The following is a 24859-nucleotide window of genomic DNA, read 5'->3' as shown; positions in this document are numbered from 1 at the left end:
CTATTTCTGTGTGGATTTTTAAAGAATACAATAACAGCATAACTTTATTGCATATCACTAATGAACACATCCGTTAATATTTGAAAAAAAACAAAAGAAACTTTTTTTTACCCCTTCTGGTATGGCTCAGTGTTTGAGTGTCAACCTATGAACCACATGCCTAGGTTGTGGGCTTGATCCCCAGTGGGGGACATGCAGGAGATAGCCAATTGATGATTCTCATCATTGATATTTCTATTTCTTTCTCTCCCACTCCCTATCTGAAATAAATAAAAATATATTTAAAACAAAACAGAAACCACTTTTTTACCCAAACATGTATTTGCAGTTTAATCATAATCATTAGTATGTGAATTTTTTTAGGTTTAGTAGAACTTGAGTCCATGGAATATATGATGGTATTATTAGTGAATCTTAATGTGAATCTAACAGAAACTGTATTCACAATTAATTTATACGATTAGACCATTGATTCACTTTGGTTAAGAGAGAGAGATTATTTACTAATTAAAAATGTAGATTTTGAAGCCAATTGCCTGGGTATAATTTTAGCTCTGCCACTTACTGTGCATCACTGAGCAAGTAATTTAATCTCTATGCCTCAAATTTCTCTATTTGAAATAGGAATGATAATTTTCAGAAATAAATGATATTATTTGTAAATGGCTCTGAACAATTCTGCCACATTCATCTACCAATAGTTACATGTCATTGTTATCATTAATGGTCTTAGGATTTTAGTTGTTAAGTTATTCCAACTTAAGCATTTTACTATGAGTTTCTATGTAATTGTTTCTTATCTGGCTGTTGTAGGGACTCTAAGGAGAGATGATGGCAGTGCTGTATTTCTAAAAGTTTATTTTTAACATTTGTGAATACCTTTTTGGTTAGAAAACTTACATATACAGGAAAAGTTAAATTCTCCTTGCCAATCAGTCCTACGCCTCTTCTATAGTTACCACTTGTTATCTCGTGATGTGTTCCTTTTCATATTTTTGGGGGGTATTTACACTCATTTACAGTTATCTGTAAAAATAAATATTTAAGTTGTGTGGGTTTACATAAAATTTATCCCATATATCTTTAGCTCTGTAGTGTGTTAAATTTACTATCATGTCTTAGAAATCTTTTTAACTCTACATGGCGTTCTTCTATATTATGCATATACTTTATTTTTACCATTTCCTATCCAAGAAAATTGAGATTTTTTACCATCTATCTCTATTCTAAATGCTGCAGCAGTGAAGATTCTTGTAAAGCATGCCTCCTGGTATACATGCATGTGTGTGTGATATGTTTGTTATCATAGATCCTGCCAAACAAATGAAATTATTGAACTTCTTTTATGAACTTTTAAAATTTTTCTGATAGGTGTGTTAGTATTATTACTTATTTTTAGAAGTTTCTTATATATTTGGGGTACTTACTTTTTCTTTGTTAGTCACGTTACACCCCCCCCCGTGTTCTTTATTTAATTTCACTTAGTATATATTTTGATGTACACTATAAGAAAATTTATTTATTTTTTCATTATTTTACAACTTTTGTCTTGGTTAAAGCCTTAAACATATTCATGAACAAAAGTCATAAACATTCTCTTGTAACTTCTATTACTTTTATAGCATTTTTTTCTGTGTACATGTATATATATATTATATATATAGTACTATAAATATACATTTAAGGATGAATGAAGTACAGTAAGAATCTGCTATTTTGATAGCTACCTGTCCCAATATCGTTTACTGAACAGTCCTTCCTCTTAGAACTACTTTGAAAGACTAACTTTGTTAAATATGGTTTATCGTGGTAAAATCTCAGACATTTCTCATAGCAATATTTTTTTTCTGAAATATTTCCTCGGGCAAGGGAAACAAAAGAAAATATGAACAAGTGGGACTACATCAAAGTAAAAAGTTTTTGTACAGCAAAGGAAACCATCAACAGAATGAAAAGACAACCCACTAAATGGGAGAGCATAATTTGCCAGTGATAATGGATTAACATCCAAAATTTATAAAGAACTTAAAAATTCAACATCAAAAAACAATCCAATTTTAAAAATTGGGCATAGGATCTGAATAAACACATCTGCAAAGAGGACATACAGATGACCAGTAGGTATCTGAAAGATGCTCAACGTCACTAATCACCAGAAAAATGCAAATTAAAACCACAATGAGGTATTACCTCACACCTGTCAGGATGGCTATCATCAATAAATCAACAAACAAGTGTTGGCAAGGATGTGGAGAAAAGGGAACTGTCCTGCACTGTTGGTGAGAATGCAGATTAGTGCAACCACTGTGGAAAGCAGTATGGTTACCTCAAAAAATTAAAAATGGAACTGTCGTATAACTCAGTGATTTTACTTCTGGGAATATATACAAAGAAACCCTAAACACTAATTTGAAAGAATATATGCACTTTTATGTTCATTGCAGCTTTGTTTACAATAGCCAAGATTTGGAAACAGCCCAAGTGCTTATCATTGCATGGGTGGATAAAAAAGCTGTGGTGCACTTACACAATGGAATACTACTCAACCTTAAAAAAGAAGGAAATCTTACCCTTTGAGACAGCACGGATGAACCGAAAAGCATTATGCTAAGTGAAATAAGCCAGTCAGAGAGAGACAGGTACTATATGATTTCACTCATATGTGGAATCTAATGAACAAAATGATATCAAGCAAAATAGAGACAAACCCTTAGACAGAGCAGGCTGACACCTGTCAGTGGGGTGGGGAGGCTGGGAGTGGAAGGATTGAGAAAAAAATAAAAAAACTTATGGACACAGACAACAGTGTGGGGATTGCTGGGGCAGAGGTGCCATGGAGGGAAGTGGAGGAGGGGATGAAGGGGATAAATGGTGATGGACGGAGACTTGACTTGGGGTGGTGAAGACAATACAGTGTACAGATGATGTGTTGTGGAATTGTACACCTGAAACCTGTAAAATTTTGTTAGCCAGTGTCACCCCAATAAACTCAATAAAAAATGAAAACAAAAATCTGTCTTTTGGGACTCTAGCTTTATTGATTTGTTGTCTATTCTTCCCTAATATTACAATATTTTAATCATTAGAATTTTGTAATGTGTTTTGATATGTAGTAGGCAAATTTATCTCATAGTTCTTAGTCAAAGTTATGTTGACTATTTTGTACATTTTTTTTTGACATGAACTTTGCTTGTCAGATTTTATATTTTATAATTTTACTGAGATTACATTAAATTACAGATTAATTTGTGGAGAACTATTGAGTTTTCTAATACAGGAAAATAATATGTTTCTGGCCTTTTTATATTCTCTGTAGTTTCATAGTTTTTTAATTGTGAAATATATCAAACAAATATAAGAATAGAGTATAATATATCAAACACCCATGACCAGCATCAAACTTTATTAGACTTTAACATTATGCTATACATTTCCTTTATGTACCATTTTTTAAATAATAAAACATTAAATACAGAGATGAGAGTTCCCTGTATAGGTCTCCTAGGTTTTTTTCCCCTTCTCCTTTCTTTTATTCCAGAGACACCATAGCCTTAAATATGGTCAAGAAAGGTATTTTTATTTGATAAAGGGGATATATTATTATGTGTCATGCTTACTTGCTAGGGTCATTATATACAGTGTAGATATGCTCATGTTTTTATGTTTTAGAGAGAGTATCCATGGATGGATTATGTTATATGTTGAAACCCTGATAGAAAAGCTAATAGGATGATTTTTAAAGTGTCTGGAATTGTGTGATTCCTGTCTGTGATTTTGTGATTGTTTCATGTTTCCTTGTATATATACCTGATAACTTTAATACAGTAATTTTAAAGTGTTTTTCCAAATCAGACTTTTTTCTTAACTTCTCATGTGTTTCAGGATCAATTCCAAACTGACCATAGTTCCCTGAGAGATTGTGTGTTCAGCTCACATGTTAATGCATAATGTCTGTCAGAGGGTACAAAGTGGTAAACGTCCTACTGCTCTAAAAGGCAGTGTACTGTTACCCTATTTCAGCCTCATTCACAATCAGTATCTAATGATGTTTCTTGCATTAATATTTGTGCAGACCTTTGAGATCATATATTTTCATATATTTCAGCTCATATCTGAGAATGTGGATAGTTTTAGTTTTTGTCAGCTTTAGCTCTTACTCGGTTCTGTTTTAATTTCTCAGGTATTAATTTAAGTGATGAGGATTTTCTTTTGCTGGAGCTTCTGCACTGGTTTAAGGAAGAATTTTTTCAATGGGTGAATGACATTTTGTGCAGCAAATGTGGTGGCAAGACGAAGTCTAGAGGTGAAGGATTATTTCCCACTGAAGATGAGTTGAAGTGGGGTGCAAACAGAGTGGAAGATCATTATTGTGATGCGTGCCAGTTCAGCAATCGGTTCCCGAGGTGGGTATCCAGTGGACCGTCAAGTCTTAATGGAATGGGTAGAAGAGAATTTTTATTAAACGAAATTTTTAATCTTCATTTTAATTATTGGGACAAGGATCAACAAGGTATGACTGGCAGGCTGAATCCAGCCCACATCCTATTTTGTAAATAAAGTTTTTTTGGAACACATCCATGCTGATTCATTTATATATGTTCTTTAACTATTTTTATTTTATAGTGGCAGAGTCAAGTACTGGAAACAAAGATCATATGGCCTTCAAAGTCTAGAATATTTACTGTCTGTCTTTTTAAAGGAAAGGTTTTTGACTCTTGCTCTTGAATATAAATTGAGTGTAGACCTAGTACATTTAATGTTATTAATCTCATATTGGTCTCTATATACATTAATTTTACATTTCTGATAACTTTAATATTAATACTTGATAGAATATAAGAACAATACTAACAACATTAATAATATTGATAGTTGTGATAGCAGTTACAATACTGTACTTAAAATAATCATCAGATAGTAATATGGAAGGTAAAAGTACAGTGCCATCATTTGTTTGTTTTAATTAGGTGCCTCCCCTGCCCAACCTAACCTACCTTCATATCTCTAAATTTTCAACAACAGAAATTTGAACTTTTCAATTAACTTTTTCTATTAATTTATAAGCCTCATCATTTTTTCTTAATTGGCAATACTTGTAAAGTTTGGTTGTATCATTAGGCAAGAAAAGATATATGTTTGAAATACCTAGTTTTGGGGGCTTGGGAACTCCATTCTCTCCTTAAGGGAACCATTCCTGTGATATACAGAATATAGGATAAACAAAATCCAATATCCAATTATTATAAAAAAATTGTACAAGTTATATCGTCATTTAGCATACATTTGCACAGACACTTTACAAAGATTTGAAGATAAAAGATACATATAATTAAGGCCCTCTCCTCATAAATTCTTTCTTAGTGATTTGTTATAAACTGGTAATGTAGTGTGGAGGAGCTCAGTCTAACAAAACTATTTATACAGTGTTTTTTTCCTTTCTAAACATTTGCTCATTGTACTCTTAGCAGTTCTATGTATTGGGTTCCGATGATGAACACTATTAATTAGAGGCTGAGCTGGTTGTTCAACTTGGCACAGTGGTATACAGAAGGAGGAGGTATAGGTGCTCTGATTCTGTTGTTTTACTTCTTATTGTAAATTTATAACATTTCAGTGACCTAATTACCTGAATTATAAACTCATTTAACTTAGCTTACACAAGATCATCTGCTTAAGACAAACTTGTCATAGCAGAGCCAGTTTATTCATGCAACTGCATCCTTCCAAATTCAAGGCCAGCATTTCTGCTCAGCTGGGGCCTTTTCCTGCTTAGCTTTATCAGCTCAAAATCCTTCTCAGGCCAAATGCAAAACTTGCTGTTCTCCGGTTTTGTGATAATTTTATAATTGGAGACATAGCATATATCTTTTAAAAAACAACTTCCAAATTAGCAAGCACCTTTAAGTAGTTGAAAAGAATAAAATTTCAATCAAAATAATCATTAGAGACAGGAAAAGGATTTTAAGTAAACTTGAGTTCACCTAAGCTTAAGAGCTTCATTGAGTAGTCTGTTAAAGTTGTTTACCTTTCAAACACAGTGAGCTAATTAGACTACTTGTTAGGGTAATGCTAATGCTCAGAGCAGATTTCCTGGAGAATCTCTGCCTATGCAAATCCTGCCCTTCAAGGCCCGTTCAAATACTCGCTCTCCTCCCTGACCACTCTCCTGTAACCCTAACCTAATCTATTGTAAGGTCTGTATTACATTTTCTGTGTATTCAAGTTACTTATGTTCATCCCTTCTCCCTCTTAGGACTGTAAACTCCTTGAAGGTTGTACCATTGTTTAATCATTTTTACCAAAGATTCTAACACTGCCTCATATATTCTAGGCTCTCTAATCATTATGAATTTAAAATTAGGAATATTACTGTTTAGCACAGAGGTAATATAAATTCTATAAAATTTTTAGTTTGGATAATGAATCAAAGCTTTTTTACTGTTATTTAAAACCAGGTATAATAACCCTGAGAAACTTTTGGAAACGAAATGTGGACGGTGTGGCGAGTGGGCCAATTGTTTTACACTGTGCTGCCGAGCCTTAGGGTTTGAAGCTCGCTACGTTTGGGATTACACAGGTACAGAACTGGTGTGAGCAGAGAGTAGTAGGGCTTTGCAGAATTAAGGATTTTACTGTCTGGGCTTGTTATGTTCTGTCTGGTACTTTCTGGCCTTCTGAGTCCGAGCTTCCATTTGCCTTTTGTAAAATAATAATACCAACCTCACGGATTTTTATGGGGATCACAAAATTTTTGTGGTGCACCTAGTATTTTGCATAGTACTCTGCACTATAAACATTCTTTATTAATAATTTACCATGCCATTTTTAGTAATGGTGTTTCTATATGGATAAGAGCATGTGTAATAATATGCTATGGAAATCTTTACTTTTGTAGGATTAGTATAAAAGATTTAGTAATCTTAATATACAAAAAAGTAATAAAAGCCATGTGAAATTTATTTTATTCTTATTTAGAAATGACATATGTCATCTACATGTCAAAAGTTGTTTTTCTTTTTTTCAGTGTTTAACTTATGTTTCATTTGTTATTGTTCTCTTACAATGTAGAACATTAATAATCAGAGATCCTCCTTAGACTTCCTTCTGGTTCTGGGTCTTAAAAATTGAGAGAGACTGCATTTTCAAAAGTGACATTAACTTCCTCACATTAGCAAACTGATCCCTGTTTTTGATGCTATTGTTCAATATGGTCACCCTTTTTAAAGTTATAGCTCATGTTATTTTTAATTAAGCCGAAAACTGACTGCATTAAATGAGATTTTCCACAAACATTTTCAAGGATTTCAAAGGGACAGAGATAACAAGTGAACTAGAGTCTGGTGTGCCACAAAATGTTCAGTCTTAACTAAGATTTAGAATATTACACCTAACTTTATTATGTGGTTCTTATCTTAGGAGTTTGTATATAGTTACTGGAAGTCATTCTGGTTTTGTAAACTTTTTTTCTTCCTGTTGCTCTCTGGTGTACCTGAGCAGACCATGTCTGGACAGAAGTCTATTCTCCCTCTCAGCAACGGTGGCTGCACTGTGATGCCTGTGAAAATGCCTGTGACAAACCGCTCCTCTATGAAGTAGGGTGGGGGAAGAAGCTGTCCTATGTCCTAGCATTTTCTAAAGATGAGGTAGGCATAAGAGAACACTTTTTTCCCCCCTAAGAATAAAATACAGTTTTGACAAATTTTGAAAGTATAATTGACATACAAAATGTGACATATACTTAAAGTATACAATTTAATAAAATTTGTTGTTTATATACACCTATGAAATTACCTTACAAAGTCAAGATAGTGAACATATCCACTATCCCTGGAAGTTTCCACATGTCCCTTTGTTATCCCTACTTCTTGTCCCTGTCTGGGTAACTACAGATCTACAGTTTTATGTAAATGGAATCATGTAGTATACAGATGGTCCTACTTACGACTGTTGATGGTTTTTCAGCAAAAAGTAGAAGCAATACAAATTCCCTAGAAACTATATTCTGAATTTTAAATTTTGATCTTTTTTCTGGGCTAGTGATATGCTCTCATGTACCATACTCTCATGATGCTGGGCATTGTAGGTGACCTACAACTCCCAGTATATCATTCAATCACAGGGTAAATAACCAATACTCTGTAGTGTACTACTATTAAGAGCATTTTCAACTTATATCCTCAACTTATGGATTTATTGGGATGTAATCCATCACAAGTCAGGGAGCATCTATATCCTCTTTTTGGTGGGGTGAGGATGGGAGAGTCTAGTTTCTTTGTATAATTACTTTGAGATTCATCCATGTGTATCAGTGGTTATTTTTATTGCTGAGTATTCCTTTGTATAGATGTACCATAGTTTGTTTATTCATTCATCTGTTGATGGACATTATTTATTTACATGGTAGTTGAATAAAATTTGTTCTTTTTTTTTTTACTGTTGACACTATTATAGATGCCTATTGTTTTCTGCCCTCTACCTCCACCCAGCTTCCATCCCCTGGCCATCACCACACTTTTCTGTGTTTGTGGATCATCCATATATATTCTTTGGCTAATCTTTTCACCTTTTATCTAATTCCGCCCGCTTCCCCTCTGAGATCTGTCAGTCTGTTTCATGTATTCATACAGTACTAAGCATCTTTTTATGTGCTTACTAGAGGCCTGGTGCATGAAATTCATGCGGGGGGGGGGTGGCGGGGAGGGAGATCCCTTAGCCTGACTTGCACCCCCTCAGCGCAGTCCGGGAGCCCTCAGGGGATGTCTAACAGCTTAGGCCTGTTCCCCTAAGCCAGCAGTCAGATTACCTTTGCGCTGCCACAGAGGTGGGAGAGGCTCCTGCCACTGCACTCACCAGCCATGAGCCTGGCTTCTGGCTGAGCTGTGCTCCCACTGTAGGCGCGCACTGACCACCAGGGGCAAATTCCTGTGTTGTGTGGGATCAGGCTGAAACCGGCTCTCTGGCATCCCCCAAAGGGTCCCAGATTGCAAGAGGGTGCAGACCAGGCCGAGGGACCCCACTGGTGCATGATTAGGACTGGGGAGGGACACGGGAGGTTGACCAGCTGGGGAGGGACCACAGGAGGGCTCCAGGGTGTGTCTGGCCCATCTCGCTCAGTCCCAATCAGCCAGACCCCAGCAGCAAGCTAACCTACCGGTCAGAGTGTCTGCCTCCTAGTGGTCAGTGAACGTTATAGCAACTGTTCGACCTGTCGACTGTATGCCCCCCAGTGGTCAGTGTACGTCATAGCAACTGGTCCACCAGGTTGACTGTCTGCTCCCTGGGAGTCAGTGAACATCAGAGCGAGTGGTTGAGCAGCCTTAGCATATCATTACCATATTACGCTTTGATTGGTTGAACGATGACTGGAAGGCTGGATGGACACTTAGCATATTAGGCTTTTATTATATAGGATTTGCCATCCACCTGTCCACTTTGCCCACTTTTTAAATTTTTTTTTTTTTTATCGTTGAGTTTGAGAGTTCCTTATATATTCTGAATGCAAGTCCTTTACTAGATATATGCTTTGCAAAAAATTTTCTCCTTATCTGAGGCTTATCTTTTCATTTTCTCAATGATTTTTGAAGAGAATAAATTGATGAAGTCCATTTTATCAATTTGTTCTTCCATAGATCATGCTCTTTGATAGCGTAGCAAAGAAAATTTTGCTTAACGCAAGACACAATGATTTTCTCCTTTGTTTTCTTTTAGAAGTTCTATACTTTTACACTTGGGTCTGTGATCCATTTTGAGTTAATTGTGTATATACTCTGGGGTGTGGATTGAAATTCATTGTTTTGTATATGGATAAGGAACTTTCTAGCACCTTTTGTTGAAAAAGGTTATTTCTCCATTGAATTGTTTTTGCAAAAATCAGTTCTATAATATAAATTTCATACAGTAAAAATGGAAAAGGTTTTTTATTTGTTGTATTTTGGGAAATCAGTTCTAAAAAACCTAAATGTCCTGAAAACTTCATCTTGTCACAGTCTTTCTTAGACATGTGCCTGAACAAAATGAATAAAAAGCACATGCTCTGATTTTGTTCCACAGGTTTTTAAACTTGAGTAAAGATAGCATTTGTAAAATTTTATGTTTAAGAATTACATTCTAGGTATTTAAGGTTGACGGTTGTAATCTTGTTACGTGTTTGTACTCTATAATTTGAGGTGGTTGATGTCACTTGGCGATATTCTTGTAAACATGAAGAGGTAATCTCCAGAAGAACTCTGATTAAAGAAGAATTACTTCGAGAAACTATTAATGGACTTAATAAGCAGGTAGGTGATGGGCATTTGTCATTTTTGAGAGGATATTTGAAAATTTTTATATAGTCAAGAGCTGGTTTTTAAAGTTGTGGCATTATTTTGTAGGCTAAAATATTTTAATATGTTAAATGTCTTTTTGTTAATTCAAATTTTTGATGACTTATTTTAAATATTGTACTTTTTTACATTAAATCATTATGTCTCAAAGTTCAGTGAAACAAAATTTTAGTATATATAATACTTGGCAAAAGTATGTTGTTTTATTTATCCAAATAATTGTGTCTTGAATATAATTACATACACACACACGCACACATACACTTGTTCAAGTATAGAAATTTCTAAAACAAGACACAGGAAATTGTTAACAATGACTACTTCCGAGAAAACCTGGTGGTTCAAGAGGGAAGATTAAGTTTTTACTTTATACCCTTTTGGTAGTATGGAAATTTTTTTAACTATATACTTGTATGATTTTTATTTTTTCTTTGCACTGTTGGAAGGCAATTAGAATAGGAGTGGATCACCTTAATGCAATCATGATTGACGTTGAAAGTGAGCTTTTCAATCTCTGTGGAATTTCACCTTTACTGTGTAGTCCTTCAGAGATGTCAAGCTGAAAACCTGGAGTATTTACTAGATCCCTTCACCTTGGAAGGCTCTGATCTCCAATTATTTACTCGCCAGCACTTTGTTTCTGCTAAAAATTCTTTGTTTTTCAGCGCTTTAGCCTTCATTTTGTGCTTGGTTTCTTGGCCCCTCCTCCTCGTTTCAGTTAATAATTAGCAAATTCCTGGAAGGGAAAAGTAACACAGTATTTTTTAATTTTTTTTATTGATTTCAGAGGAAAGGAGAGGGAGAGAGAGATAGAAGCATCAATGATGAGAGAGAATCATTGATTGGCTACCTCCTGCACGCCCCACACTGGGGATGGAGCCGGAAACCCAGGCATGTGCCCTGACTGAGAATCAAACCATGACCTCCTGGTTCATAGGTTGATGCTCAACCACTGAGTCATGCTGGCTGGGCAAGTGGCACAGTATTGGTTCGCTTCAATTTACTTCTCTTGGGATCTTCTTCAGTCTGGCTACCTTGGTAGTTTTCTATTGCATTCAAACAGGTTTTTATGTGTGTCTGTGTGTATGTGTTCCCCCTTTTCTAACTTTCTCAGTGGGACAGTTGACCTGACACAAGTAGTTTACTGGGGCCAAAAATAGAGGTTGGTATCTTCATTTTAAATCTAGGATATTAAAGGTCATGCAGCGTTGGATGTGGGTATAAAATGATCTCTTTACCTAAGTTTTTAAAAATTACTTTGAACTTTCTAGTGTTCATTTTATTTTCCAAATAATTATACATATGAAAATAAAGTTTGTTACTTCTTTTAAGATTCCCTTAAAATACATGTCTTAAGTATATTCTTACTTAGAGTTGGGCTTCCACATTTTCCTAATCTTAATGACTTTTTTTAAAACATGTATTGTAGAGGCAAATGTCTTTGTCAGAAAACAGAAGAAAAGAACTTCTCCAGAGGATCATTGTGGAGCTTGTTGAATTTATTTCTCCCAAGACCCCTAAACCTGGAGAACTTGGTGGAAGAATATCTGGGTCAGTGGCTTGGAGAGTAGCCCGAGGTGAAATGGGTCTAGAGGTATTTAATTCATTATAGCATGATAATCTCACTTTCCTGCTTCTTATACTGTGCTCTTTACTTACTGAAAAAATGCATTGGCCATGACTTTTCAATGAACTTTTCAGCTTAATTATTAAAAACTGAAACCGATGATTGATTGACATAGTCTAGTCACATACAAGAGAGTTAGCAAAACATTTTAAAATAGGATTTTTCTATTTTTCATAAATTTTGAGTATAGTATAACTTTTCTGAAATATATACAGAAAAATGCACAAATTGTAAGTGTACAGCTGAACAGATTTTTACAAATTGAGCACCCATGTAATCACCAACCATAATAAGAAATAATCTTGCATACATCTGCTATTGGCTAGAAATTATTGCTGCTGGTGTGATTGCTATTATATTGTCAAACTTATTTTAAGGTATCTCTTGATTAATCTTCCAAAATTAAATAATGAACAATGGAAATATAATGTCTATAATTAGAGGGTAGGTGAAAAGCTCTGTAATAAACATGAAGAAAGTACAATAGACTGTCCCTTTCCCTTAGGGAGTTTAAAGTTGACTTACTATAAAATATTTTATTTACTTTTTAATAAATATATTCTTATAAAGTATTTTATATGAAGGTCTAAGGTGATAATGTAATGAAAAGTGCTTGAAAGGAAAATAACCCATCACGATATCAATATCGACAGTTTTAAACTAATTAAAGTTTTATATCTACTTTTTCTAAATTTGCAGCTCATTTCTCCAATAAAGAATGTCTAAAGAGAGTGAATTATCTTCAGTAACTTTGTTTGCTTGTTAATTTACCCAGAATCTTTAGCAGGCAGTTGGAAGTGTTGGCTCAGCCATAGAATTACAAGATCTAAATTCAACAAATCATTCAAATCACTGCTGATGCAGTGCAAGTTATAAGTATAAATGTAAATGAAGCCAGTTTAAAAGAGCTAATTTAATTCACAGCTGTGCTCAATTTAAAACATTGATATTATTTAGGTCTTCATTTCTTTTTCTTTTTATGGATGGGTGTGCTTCCTCTTGTATGGCATATAAGTTGATTAAACTTTAAAAATATGAATTGGATCATATGCTCAGATTGTTTCCCCTTTTGAAAATTTTTAAAAATTTCTCTATTACTGAAGACCTTATTAGAGCCATGGATTTAAAAATGTCATTTTCCTCTTTAGAAATAAATGTTTATTTTAAAAGTAAATTGAAAAATGTCAGTCCAAAAAATTTTTGGAACTAGACCTCGAAATAAGTTGGTGATATCCTGTGATTTCTGGAAAGAATAGTTTCATGTTAATCTTAGACTGAAAGATTTCATGAAATATTAATGTCATTCTTACGCCAGATTGTTTGTTCAGTTGCATACATGGTATGTTCAGTAACATATATTTTTCTTTTCCCTTTTGCAATTAGTTGTCCTTGTAAAATATAGATACTGCTACTCTAAATTTTATTTCCATTTGGCTATTTCGATTCTGAAATATCTTTGTTGTTACATGCTTGCTTTGAAGCGAATACACTAACTTATAATACCAATATCTAAAAATAATAAACTGCTTTTATTTTACTTTTTTGACAGTAATAGTCATAGGTTCTACTAGGGAATTATCTTATTTATACATGCAATGTTACTGTTTTGTAATTCTGACAGTGATTACAAATACACATATGTAATTATTTTTTTCTTTCCTTTTCTAAGATATATATTATTAGTGATTCTTATACATTCAAAGTTTTATATTGTTTAATACCTAATACCCAATGCTGAACAAAAAAAGCATATCCTGAATGATTAGTAAATACTGTATTAAGACACTATCACAGACTAGAGCAGTGGTCTGCATTGATTGTTTCACTCTCCTACCTTAGGGTTACCAGGAAAGGACACTCTGATGAAATGGTTTTAGGTTTAGGCTTGAAGGATGAGAGAGAATCAAAGATATGGGAAGTAGAAAGAACAGCATTCCAGACAGTGGAAACAGTATGTATCAAGGCACTGGGTCAGAAACGAACTGGATCTTTTTGAGGAACTAAAGGAAAAGTAATATGGTGAGAGCATAAAGACAAAGGGCAGAGTAACATGAGATCTGGTTGGAGAAGTAGGCAGGGGACAGATCATGCAGGGTCCTGTCACCCTTGGTAAAGGTTTAGAGTTGCAGTACAGTGGAAGTCAGTGGAGTGAGTTAAGCAAGGAAATAACATCACAATTTACATTTTTAAAAAATCACTTTAATTACTTTGTGAAGCTTGAACAGGAGAAATAAAACTTGAAAGCTGGGAATTAATTTCAAGAGACAATTATACTAGTCCAGTTAGAAAACGATTATGTTGGAAATGAAGAAAAATAAATGAATTTATTACAAAATCACAAAAATATAACTTGTAGTTATTATTTATACTTCTCATTTTCTGTCTTGTAGCAGTTGTGCTATATCAACATTACACTGATCATGTTTAACCTATAAAATATTTTCTGAATTTTTAATGGCACTAATTTTTCATTTTCATATTGAAGGAATCTCTTACCATTATTCATAGCAATTTCCCTCTTTCGTCTCTCTCTCACTCCCCATATACATATACAATCTATAGTCTTTCATTACCTTGAAAAACTAATTCTGTTTTCCTTTTTAAGAAAAAGGAAGCCATGTTCATCCCCTCTGAAAATGAGAAGATTTCTAAACAGCTTCACCTTTGTTATAATATTGTGAAAGATCATTATGTTCGAGTTTCAAATAATAATCAAATCATTTCTGGATGGGAAAATGGTGTATGGAAAATGGAATCCATATTCAGAAAAGTTGAAGCAGACTGGAACATGGTAACTTAATGCAGGAAACTGTTTAAACCTTTGTTGTTGTTTAAACATATAGATTGGTTTCATTTTTCAGTTGTGCATTATGTAAAAACTGATACGTCAAAATTACTTTTAGTATTCCTTAAACTTGTAAAAGAAAATTGTGTTCCCAACATTTAATCAAGAGATCATAAGAAATTTGTGCATTTATAACAAGGAAGTGTTTTCATTAGAGGTTGAATTTAATGCTTTCATTGGGAAAAATAAGTAAATGACCAATCCATGTGATTAATTTTTGCATAAATATATAAAGTATATTGTTATTTAACTTCTTTACAAGTATGTATTGATAGCCTACTAAGGTGGACTATAATGAATATAGCATGTAGTTCAAAGTCCCAAGAGCTAACCATTTAATACACCTTCATTGCATAACAATATGAATGGTTGAGCAGTAATATTAGTTATTTAAAGAACAAAGAAATGGATTGCTAGGACTATAGTAGTTCCCATATGCCAACTTGGATATTTTCCCATTATTTGTAACAAGTAAGAGGCTTTGCTTTTAGTCTGCCCTACCCCTTAGACAAGCACCAGAAATAAACTCAGTTATTCAAATGACCTCACTAGATCTAACCATGTTACTGATATATTTTCATAGGAGTTAATGAACCTACTTATAAGGAGTTTTTAAAGTTAACATGACAAATGTTTGAATGGGAAGGGAATTGTTCACTTGTAAGAAGACCTTGGATAGATTAAAGAGTAACAGCATCTACTATATGTTTATCATTGTTGTAGGCAGTAATCAGAGTACAGAAGGCATGCAGAGATGAGGTCCCTGCTTTTTTTCTAATCATAAGTTTTTATTTTAAAACTTATCTTGGTGATCTTTTTGTATTAAACCAAGAATAGCTTATAGCATTATTAAAATTGTAGATTTAGGAACTTCCTTCTTTAGTCAAAGAAGGGCCTATAAAATGAAATATAAAGTTTAAAATTTCAAGATATGAATCTGTATTTGAATACGAATCTGAAATCGATTATATAGTTGATGAGGGCACTGAACAACTCCTGGGATTCTATCCTTAGCCAAAAATATTTTCTGAACACACAGCAGGATAGAATAGATATGTTTTTATTCAAGGACTAAACTAGTCTAGCCTGCCATTCTTCCTAACCAGCAGTGCGGATGGAGAAAGTAATGGTAGAGGAAACAATGCTGTGTTGCCCAAGATGTGACATGCTGAGAAACAGGTCTGTCGTATGGCATATTTCTTCTTTAGTTACTCATTGGTTCATCAGCAAACATTTACTGAATGCCTGTTGTGCTAGGCATTGTTGTCAGCTACACCGAAAAAAAGATGGGAGGTACGGTGTCTGCTCTCACAGTCTAACGGGAAACCGAAGCATAAACAGCCATCTTAACCATGATGAAGAGTGCCATAATAAGGATATCAACACATTGCCATGGAGACACCAAGGAGGGAGTAATTAGCTCTGGCTGTGGGAATTGGGCAAAGCTCCACAGAGCAGGCAGCATTTGAGCTGGATGCTGAAGGATGAGTAGGTGTTTGTAAGGGAAGGGAAAAGGCTGTGGCCAAAGAGGCTGTATTGTATAAAAAGATTTAAGTAATGTAAATGAGATGCAAAGACCATTACATGAAAAACAGGCTCCTACTCAAAGTTTATGCCTTGATATGCTTTTATGAAGGGCATCTTTTTAGAACTTGAATGAATCAGTTCTCAGTTACAGTATTTAGTGCCCAATGAAGAAAAATATTAGAATATTAACTATATTGTAGAGACTAATAACTCAGAAGTAATATATTTCCACTAAAACGTAATTTTCCCTCTAAATTAGCATTTTTAGTTCTGTACTAGCATGTCTCCAGTTAGGGATTCTCTAGCTCTACTAAATAGAAGAAGCCTATTTCTTGTTCTTTTTTTTAACATTTTATGTGCCAATTATAGTTGATATTCAATATTATTTTATAGTAGAGGCACGGTGCACGAATTTGTGCATTAAAGGGGTCCTTTGGCCTGGCAGGCGATCAGGGCCAATTGGGGCCAGTCGCCCGGGGGGAGGGACTGCAGGAGATTGGCCAGCTGCAGAAGGTTGGCTGTGGCAGCACACTGACCACCAGTATCACTAATCTTACTAATCTAAACAGTTGGCCCATGTGTCTTTCTCCTACACTAGTCTATGCTCCCCTTGACGCTTGCCTCTTAACATTATATCCAAAGTGCCATGTGCAATGTCTGACAGTGTGCATGTTTGCTGAATGATGCAATGAATTAATTTTTGACATAATGCCATACATCAAAAAGTGCTATAATGACTTTAGCAACAAAAAGTGAAAATTTGCTCAAAAATGCAAAGTATCTAAGAATAGCCAAGGGACACAATCTGAATGAAGACAGGGTTTATTGTGGTGGTCTACACAGCCCTAAGGTGATAATAAAATGTATGCCAAATACACTCAATCATTCTTTCTTACATTCACCAAACTTTACTATAAACATTTTTTATATATCAGATACTATGATAAATATATGAATACTGAGAGTAGTACAAAAGTGAGTAGAAAAAGACAGGGTCTCTGCCCAGGTAATATTTATAATCTAGTAGGCGAGAGACAATCTCTTCTCACACGTATTTGTTGAAAAAAATGTCATGAAGAGGTACACAGTGTAGTAAGTCAATAAAGGGAGAAATGAATCCAGTTACCTGGGACTGGAGGGAGTAGGCTTAAGCCAAGTTAATCTAACAGAAAGGAAAGGAAAGAAAGTTCTGTGGAGAGGGCAGAGGGCAGGGCAGCTACAAGCAGAGAGCCGGGAGGTAGCACAGTACAAGGCGAGACCAGAGAGGAAGACACTTGAGCTATTTCTTGCCCTGAGAGCATTTAGTAATCAGGGTTTTTAAAAAGTATTTATGGCAACCGCAGAGAACATCTTAAAAAATATATATTTTGCTGATTTTTTACAGAGAGGAAGGGAGAGGGATAAAGAGTGAGAAACATCGATTCACCTGCCTCCTGCACACTCCTTACTAGGAATGTGTCCACAACCAAAGTACATGCCCTTGACTGGAATCGAACCTGGGACCCTCCAGTCCACAGGCCGATGCTCTATCCACTGAACCAAACCGGTTAGGGCGAGAACATTTTTGAAGGGACCAGGGCAGATGCAGGGAGACTGGTTTGGGAATCTGTTAGCATCACTTGTTATCGCTTGCCTCCTAAAAAGTGTCCCTGACTTAGCTTTTTATATTCCTTTCAAATTCACACGTCACTGAAGAATGTACCTGCTGAGTATTACAATGCAGTGAGTCCCTGTGCTCCTGGGAGGCTACCTCTTTGAGAGAATAAAAGTCTGTTCTAAATACACAAGAGCAGGCTGCATGTGATCTGTCTAGATTCCAGGGGATTATGGAGGAAAGGTATGGTGAAGAATAGGCTTGAGAAATAGTCAAGGAAATGGGATTAAATACAAATTGATAGTTACAAAATAGTCATGGGGATGTAAAGTACAGCCTAGGACAGCCGTGGGCAAACTACGGCCGGTCGGCTGTTCTATCCGGCCCGCGGAGCCGAAAGAGCGGAGGGTTCTCTTGCTCTCCCCTCCGCTCCTTCACCAGCAGCAGTGTTAACATGTATTAGTTCACACAAACACTCCATCCATGCCTTTGTTCCGGTCCTCCGGTCCAGTTTAAGAACCCATTGTGGCCCTTGAGTCAAAAAGTTTGCCCACCCCTGGCCTAGGAAATATAATCATTAACATTATATTAACTATGTACGGTTCCAGGTGGGTAATAGATTTATTGGGAGGGTCACTTTGTAAATTATACAAATGTCTGATCACTATGCTGTACACCTAAAACTAGTCTATATATATAAAAGCCTAAGTGACCATTATGACCAGTTGACCGAACGACCATTCAACTGGTTGCTATGACACTCACTGACCACCAGGGGGCAGACACTCAACGCAGGAGCTGCCCCCTGGTGTTCAGTGCGCTCCCACAGCCAACCTCCCGCAGCCCCTCCCCCAAGCCATCCAGGGCCGAAGGAGAGTTTCTCCTGTAAGGACAGGATGTGGAAGAGGAGGGTGTTTGGGTACATGAGAAGGAGCATGTGTATAAGCGCTGAGGAGAGAAACACCTGATATCTAGGGACGAATAAGTAGTAGGGAATATGGAGCAGAATAGTGAGAAATGAGAATAGAGAGGTAAACAGTTGTCAGGTCCCAGGGACTTTGATTACCTTGCAGTAATGTAATAAGAATCTGTGAAAGTTTAGGCAAGGAAAGGATGTGATAACACTAGTGATCCAGAGAACATTCCAGAAAATTAGAAGCATAGTATAGAGAGATTACAGTGGAGACTGGTAGTGACTCATGTTTGATTTCTGTGATGAAATGGGAATAACCCAAAATAAGGTTCATGAACAATACCAATTTACCAGCATTAAATTAAAATCTCGTGAAGTACAGCTGCTCTGCTGGATATCTGTAGGAATATCTGCTGTACAGTGAACTTAGAGTTAATCCTAGCAGCCTGAGCAGAAGAATAACTTTAAGAGCACACTAGAGAACAACTTCAAATAGTGTAGTACAAACTGAGCCTCCAGGAATCCATAGTAACCAGCAGACCAGCCTGGCATGTAGTAATTCGAAAATCTGTAAGTGAAGATCTTCTGTAGAATGAACTACCTAAAAAAGCTGACAGTCTTGAAACTAGTGGTTAGAGACACAACCCAAAGAGCAAAGTTTCATTTGTGTACATTGTATAACTTAGACCTTAAGTCACAGACACATTCTTGTTCCTGCCCACAGGTTGTGATGCACCTGCATGTCCTTAACAGATGCCAAAGAGGGGCAAGGGTGGGTCGCTTTGGGGTGCTAGATAGATTTCAGTCTGCAGGGGGAAAACTTCATGCCATCTGTAATACCACTGCTTCTAAAATAGGGGTAGCAGCACTCACCTCTTAGTAGTCCCATAAATTGCACAAACGAACATATAGAACTATACATAATAATGACACCTATGAATTTAAAAAGACAACAGGCAAAAGTTGTCTAAAATAACTTCAAAAAGTTAGGAACACACAACAGTTACAAAAAAAAATGCTTTGGGGGGGTCTCAACAACAACAAAAAAAGAATATTTGAAAGTATAATATATTCTAAATAAAGTAAAATAATTCATTCTGTTGGTATTAACACATAGGACCACATTTGGAGGTTTATGTAAATCCTATTGTTTTGGTGCATTTCAAATTACCAAACTAAGTATGCATATTCTTGATAACTTCCTGGAACCTCTAAAAATGTTGAGTTAAAATAAATTGGTTAAAATGCTCCAGACAGACTGTATTATGTGCAAAAGACAATACAAAGTTTCAATATAAATAGGATCTTTTATCTGCATATACCGTTTCTTTATCCCGAGACCTTTTATTTGCTCACAATGTGTGACTGTTTAAGCATTTAAGAATTCAGTGATGATCCATTTATCCTTTAACTGTTAGACTCTTAAAAGCTGATGCCCTCAGGGTTAAAAAATGTAAGTCTTAGAACAGGCAGTCCTCTCACATATGTTCAACAACTATTATAAACCTCCTGTGACAGTTAAAACCACAATTCTGGCCCAGAGCCACATGGTATAATGAAGACAGTTCTTGGGGTAAGCTAGAAATTTGAAATGAGGCTGACTTCAGCCTATCATATTTTATACCCACACTTTTGAGGCGACATTTAAAACTACTGAGCCCTGAAAATCTATTACATGGAAGTACTTACTAAGATATGAATTTGAATGTATTTCTGTATTAAGATTGCTTTCCCCCAGTTCTTTAGTTCTTTACAACCCTCTTTCTTCCTGTAACCCTGTTGTTTGGCTCATCTTTTCCAGATAATGTCATTACTAGCCACTTCTTTGAAGGAGTAATTAAGCTATGAATAGCCAGTAGTTTAGAACAGGTGAAATTAATGACTCCCAGGAAGCATGGTGCAAGCCTGAGCCCCAGGTTCCCCTTACAAATAGCTATAAGAGGAGCTGTAGAAAACGTGAGCATTAGAGGATGGTATAGTGAAGCTGCCCTGAGCTTCAGTGGGACAGTTGACAGTTAAATACATCTAGGTTTGCCATCCAGAACAGTTGTTGATTATACACATACTTTAGGCCTGGCGCACGAAATTCGTGCATGGGTATGGTACCTAGGCCTGGCCTGCGATCAGGGCCATCTTCCCCAGCTGCTGGCAGCTGGCCCCGCCTCCCACCACCACCCACCCCCAGTTCCCCATTCTCCATTGGGCGAGCTGAGCCTGTCAGTTGGGGAGAAACCGAGAGGTTGGCCGTTCCCGCCCGCTTGCTGGTCTGGCCCCCCACCACGGGTCACCCTCTGTGTGTAGGGTGACTGTCAGGGTGGGGGCCTTGGCCTGGCACCGCCTGCGTCCACCACCACCCCTCCCCGGTTTCCTGTTCCCCATTGAGCAATCAGAGCCTGCTAGCTGAGGAAGGGACTGAGAGGTTGGCCAGCAGGCCCCCATCAGGTGATCGGGCCTGCGGGCTGGGGCAGCTCCTGCGTTGAGTGGCTGCCCCCTGGTGGTCAGTGCGCATCATAGAGACCAGTTGTTCTGCTGTTCAGTTGATTTGCATATTACCCTTTTATTAGAGGATAGTCTGAGGAGTTCAAATCATTTTCCTTGGAGGGTGATTATTTAGTTGTTTTATAGTCTCCAGCTCACTGATTTTAAAAACTTTCAAATTAAATTAACTGACATATTTGATCTGGAAGAAAAATATCCATAAATTGCCAAATTGAATTGAATATCAATAGAATGCTAGCAGTGATTTTCACTTGATGACTAAAGACATGGAGTAGGATTTTCATGCAGATGTGTTTTATATGGCCCCTGAGAAGTAGCTTTGACATTTCTAAAAGAATATGTTCGTGTATATAATTTTTTTATTATTTAAATACTATTTATGAAATCCTTTTAATTCAGAACCTGTGTCCCCCAGAGAGCTATGATTTGGTTAAGTTAGGTCATACAAGTATACCAAAAATAAAATAGTTACATTTGCGTAAGGGAATATTGGTAGTTCAAGGTGAGAGAAAATTTGGGAGGACTATGAAAGCTAAGAGTTTGGATTTAATGCAAGAGTTGGGTGCTGTTACGAAGGTGAGTGTAAAGTCATGACTAGTGGTAAATGCAGTATTAATGGAGAAGGCTCCCCCCTCATCCCCCATATTCATTTAAAAAAATGCATAGATAATTTTGGGGGCTCTTTAGTCATAATGATTAGAGTTAGATCCTTAGGGGTTTGAGCCTGGGTGAATGCAGTTACCTGTTAAAGACCATGGCTGTGGGAGTCAGTTTTTATGTCATCAGTTTGAAGACTTAGATGAAACTATAAGAGGAAATAAGCTGGAAGCAGCCAATAATCTTGGATGCCTTAACTAGTACAGATTTAAAGTGGTAAGGGGTATTGATGGTGACGGAATGGGGAGCGAGCTATTTAAGAGGCAAGCATGAATATTACCTTTTGTAAAACATTACTTAGCAGTGGCTGAGGTATTTTTATTTATTTATAGAATATGGCCCATCTCACTCTAAGAAAGCTTATTTGAAAATCCAAGCTTTGAAAAGAAGACAAATTAAGAAATAATTGCATTTAAAATGATTCTTCATTTTCAGCAGGATTCATCATAAAATTTATTTTAAATAGCTGAACTTATTAATTTAAAAAAGAATATGACTTACCGCTCAGTGGATAGAGCATCGGCCTGCGGACTCAAGGGTCCCAGGTTCGATTCCGGGCCAGGGCATGTACCTTGGTTGCGGGCACATCCCCAGTGGGGAGTGTGCAGAAGGCAGCTGATCAATGTTTCTAACTCTCTATCCCTCTCCCTTCCTCTCTGTAAAAAATCGATAAAATATATTTAAAAAGCCGAAACCGGTTTGGCTCAGTGGATAGAGCGTCGGCCTGCGGACTGAAAGGTCCCAGGTTCGATTCCGGTCAAGGGCATGTACCTGGGTTGCGGGCATATCCCCAGTGGGAGATGTGCAGGAGTCAGCTGATCAATGTTTCTCTCTCATCGATGTTTCTAGCTCTCTATCTCTCTCCCTTCCTCTCTGTGAAAAATCAATAAAATATATATATATATATATTAAAAAAAAAAAGAATATGACTTAGCAAAATTTGGTTAGCATGCAGCCCTTTAGGGCTATACTTGTGGGCTACTTGTTTTTCAAATAATACCTTTCTAAGATACTATAGGAAAAACTGCTAATAAAAATTTTTAAATGTTAGTAGTAAAAATGTTTTCAGTGGGAAAAATTAGGTTTGTAATAACCATTTGTACATAGTACCCTGTGAAAATAAGACTTTGACTATATGTGTTTTCTACACTATTTCATTTTTTCTGACAATTCCTTTTTTTCCTCCTACTTTGTAGGTGTATTTAGCCCGAAAGGAAGGATCATCTCATGCTCATATTTCCTGGAAGTTTGAGTGTGGATCAGTTGGCCTAAAACTAGATAGCATTACCATTAGAACAAGTAGTCAAACCTTTCAGACTGGAACAATACAGTGGAAACTGCGATCTGATACAGCACAAGTAGAACTGTCTGGCGGTAAGCATTTGACCAGAGAATTAATCATGAAGTGTGTATTTAACACTCTGAAGAGTAATTGTACTTATTTGAGATGTAGTTTTGAGTCTTTTATACCCAAGAGTTATTCATACTATTGCAGAAAAAAATTAATTAAAAATAACCTCATTCTAATAGAAGGGCTTTTGTTTTTTGTTTTGAAACAGATAGGAGAATAATCGTTTGTTTCAAAGGACACATTTCCTTCATAAAGAATAATTTGTTTTTATATTTATTTTTTAAGGGTTGATTTTTACCTACAAGTGTATAAAATGCATCCCAAAACTCTTTATGTTATTTAAGTTTCCAAAGCAAAGTGTTATTTTTTTTCCTCCAACAGATAAAATTCCTCGCTCCTATCATGATTTTTCTGGTGCCACAGAAGTTATTTTGGAAGCAGAATTAAGCAGAGGAGATGGTGTTGTTGCTTGGCAACATACTCAACTATTTAGACAAAGCTTAAAGGACCAAGAAGAAAATTGTTTGGAGATAATTATAAAATTCAGTGACCTTTGAGAACCTGAATATTATAGAAAAGCTGGCAATAATCAAGGACTTACCATGTTTTAGATTAGTCTGCTGGTTCAGTGCATGCTTAGTGGGCAATTTACTACTCTGCTAGCATATTTCTTTTGCTAGCTATCCATCATGTAACCCTCCTGGAAATATATCTTTGTACTATGGACCATAATTAAACCTTGAATTAAAAGCTCCCTTCCATATGTGACTGTAATTTGGAGTAAAGTCTCATTGCCCCAATATGAGATTTTAATCTAAAAAGTATAAGCATAGTTTAAAAGTAAAATGAAGGTATTCATGATTAAATGCTGCTCATGATTATGATAAAAGTTTAAGCTAGTAATAGTAACTTGATATTTTATGACCAGCTATTAATTTCTTCATAAGTTAATTGAATCAGGTTTCCTAAGATTTTTAATTTTTAATAACTGTGAAAGTGTAGTATCTCATAAGTTATGCATGAAAATTTTTATGATTGTAAATATGTAGGCATTTAAGAAATAAATTGAATTATTTTGCTTTATATCTTTTTAGTGGTTACTTTGCCTAAATAAAAATCTTTAATAAGTATGCTAACCATTGAAAACAGCTTGAATAGACAAGAGTTATGAAAACATTGACTGCATAAATTTATATACATTATAAGTCCATAATATGTAGACTCATCAGAAAATGTTTTACTTTTGATTTTTCTTTTGAGTATTTTTATCTACCTCATTGAATAAACTATCTTGACTTTGAAACCATGTAACTGTATTATACAATATTTATATGCTATATCAAGAGTTGTTTGTAAGTGTTCCATATAACCTCTCCAATTAAATTTAGTGAACATTTATTAGCATGTGTGTGCAAAAGCATTGTGATTGCACTGTGAAGGAGACAGTGTAAAAAAGCCCCTGTCCCCTAAATGCCTTTGTGATGTTCTGCAAAGTTCTCAACTTTTCATACCAGAAAAGTACAT

General features: G+C 35.8%; 1 protein-coding gene across 4 annotated transcripts in view; it reads left to right on the top strand.

Moving 5' to 3' along the window:
* The window catches only part of NGLY1 (N-glycanase 1), a 45376-nt gene extending 20958 nt beyond the window's left edge, over positions 1–24418 (top strand). For 3 of the 4 annotated variants that reach the window (XM_036332779.1, XM_036332780.1, XM_036332781.1), the window contains exons 5-12: positions 4181–4403; positions 6456–6577; positions 7498–7643; positions 10167–10277; positions 11752–11916; positions 14555–14740; positions 23181–23358; positions 23717–24418. In XM_036332779.1, coding sequence (XP_036188672.1) covers positions 4181–4403; positions 6456–6577; positions 7498–7643; positions 10167–10277; positions 11752–11916; positions 14555–14740; positions 23181–23358; positions 23717–23892 — 1307 coding nt within the window. In that variant the 3' untranslated portion in view covers positions 23893–24418. The remainder of the gene's footprint in view (positions 1–4180; positions 4404–6455; positions 6578–7497; positions 7644–10166; positions 10278–11751; positions 11917–14554; positions 14741–23180; positions 23359–23716) is intronic. The other variant, XM_036332783.1, reaches the window with a different exon arrangement.
* Positions 24419–24859: the final 441 nt, after the last annotated feature.

This window comes from Myotis myotis, unplaced genomic scaffold, assembly GCF_014108235.1.
Source record: "Myotis myotis isolate mMyoMyo1 unplaced genomic scaffold, mMyoMyo1.p scaffold_m19_p_13, whole genome shotgun sequence".
Lineage (NCBI taxonomy): Eukaryota > Metazoa > Chordata > Mammalia > Chiroptera > Vespertilionidae > Myotis > Myotis myotis.
This window is presented reverse-complemented; position numbering and strand designations above follow the sequence as displayed.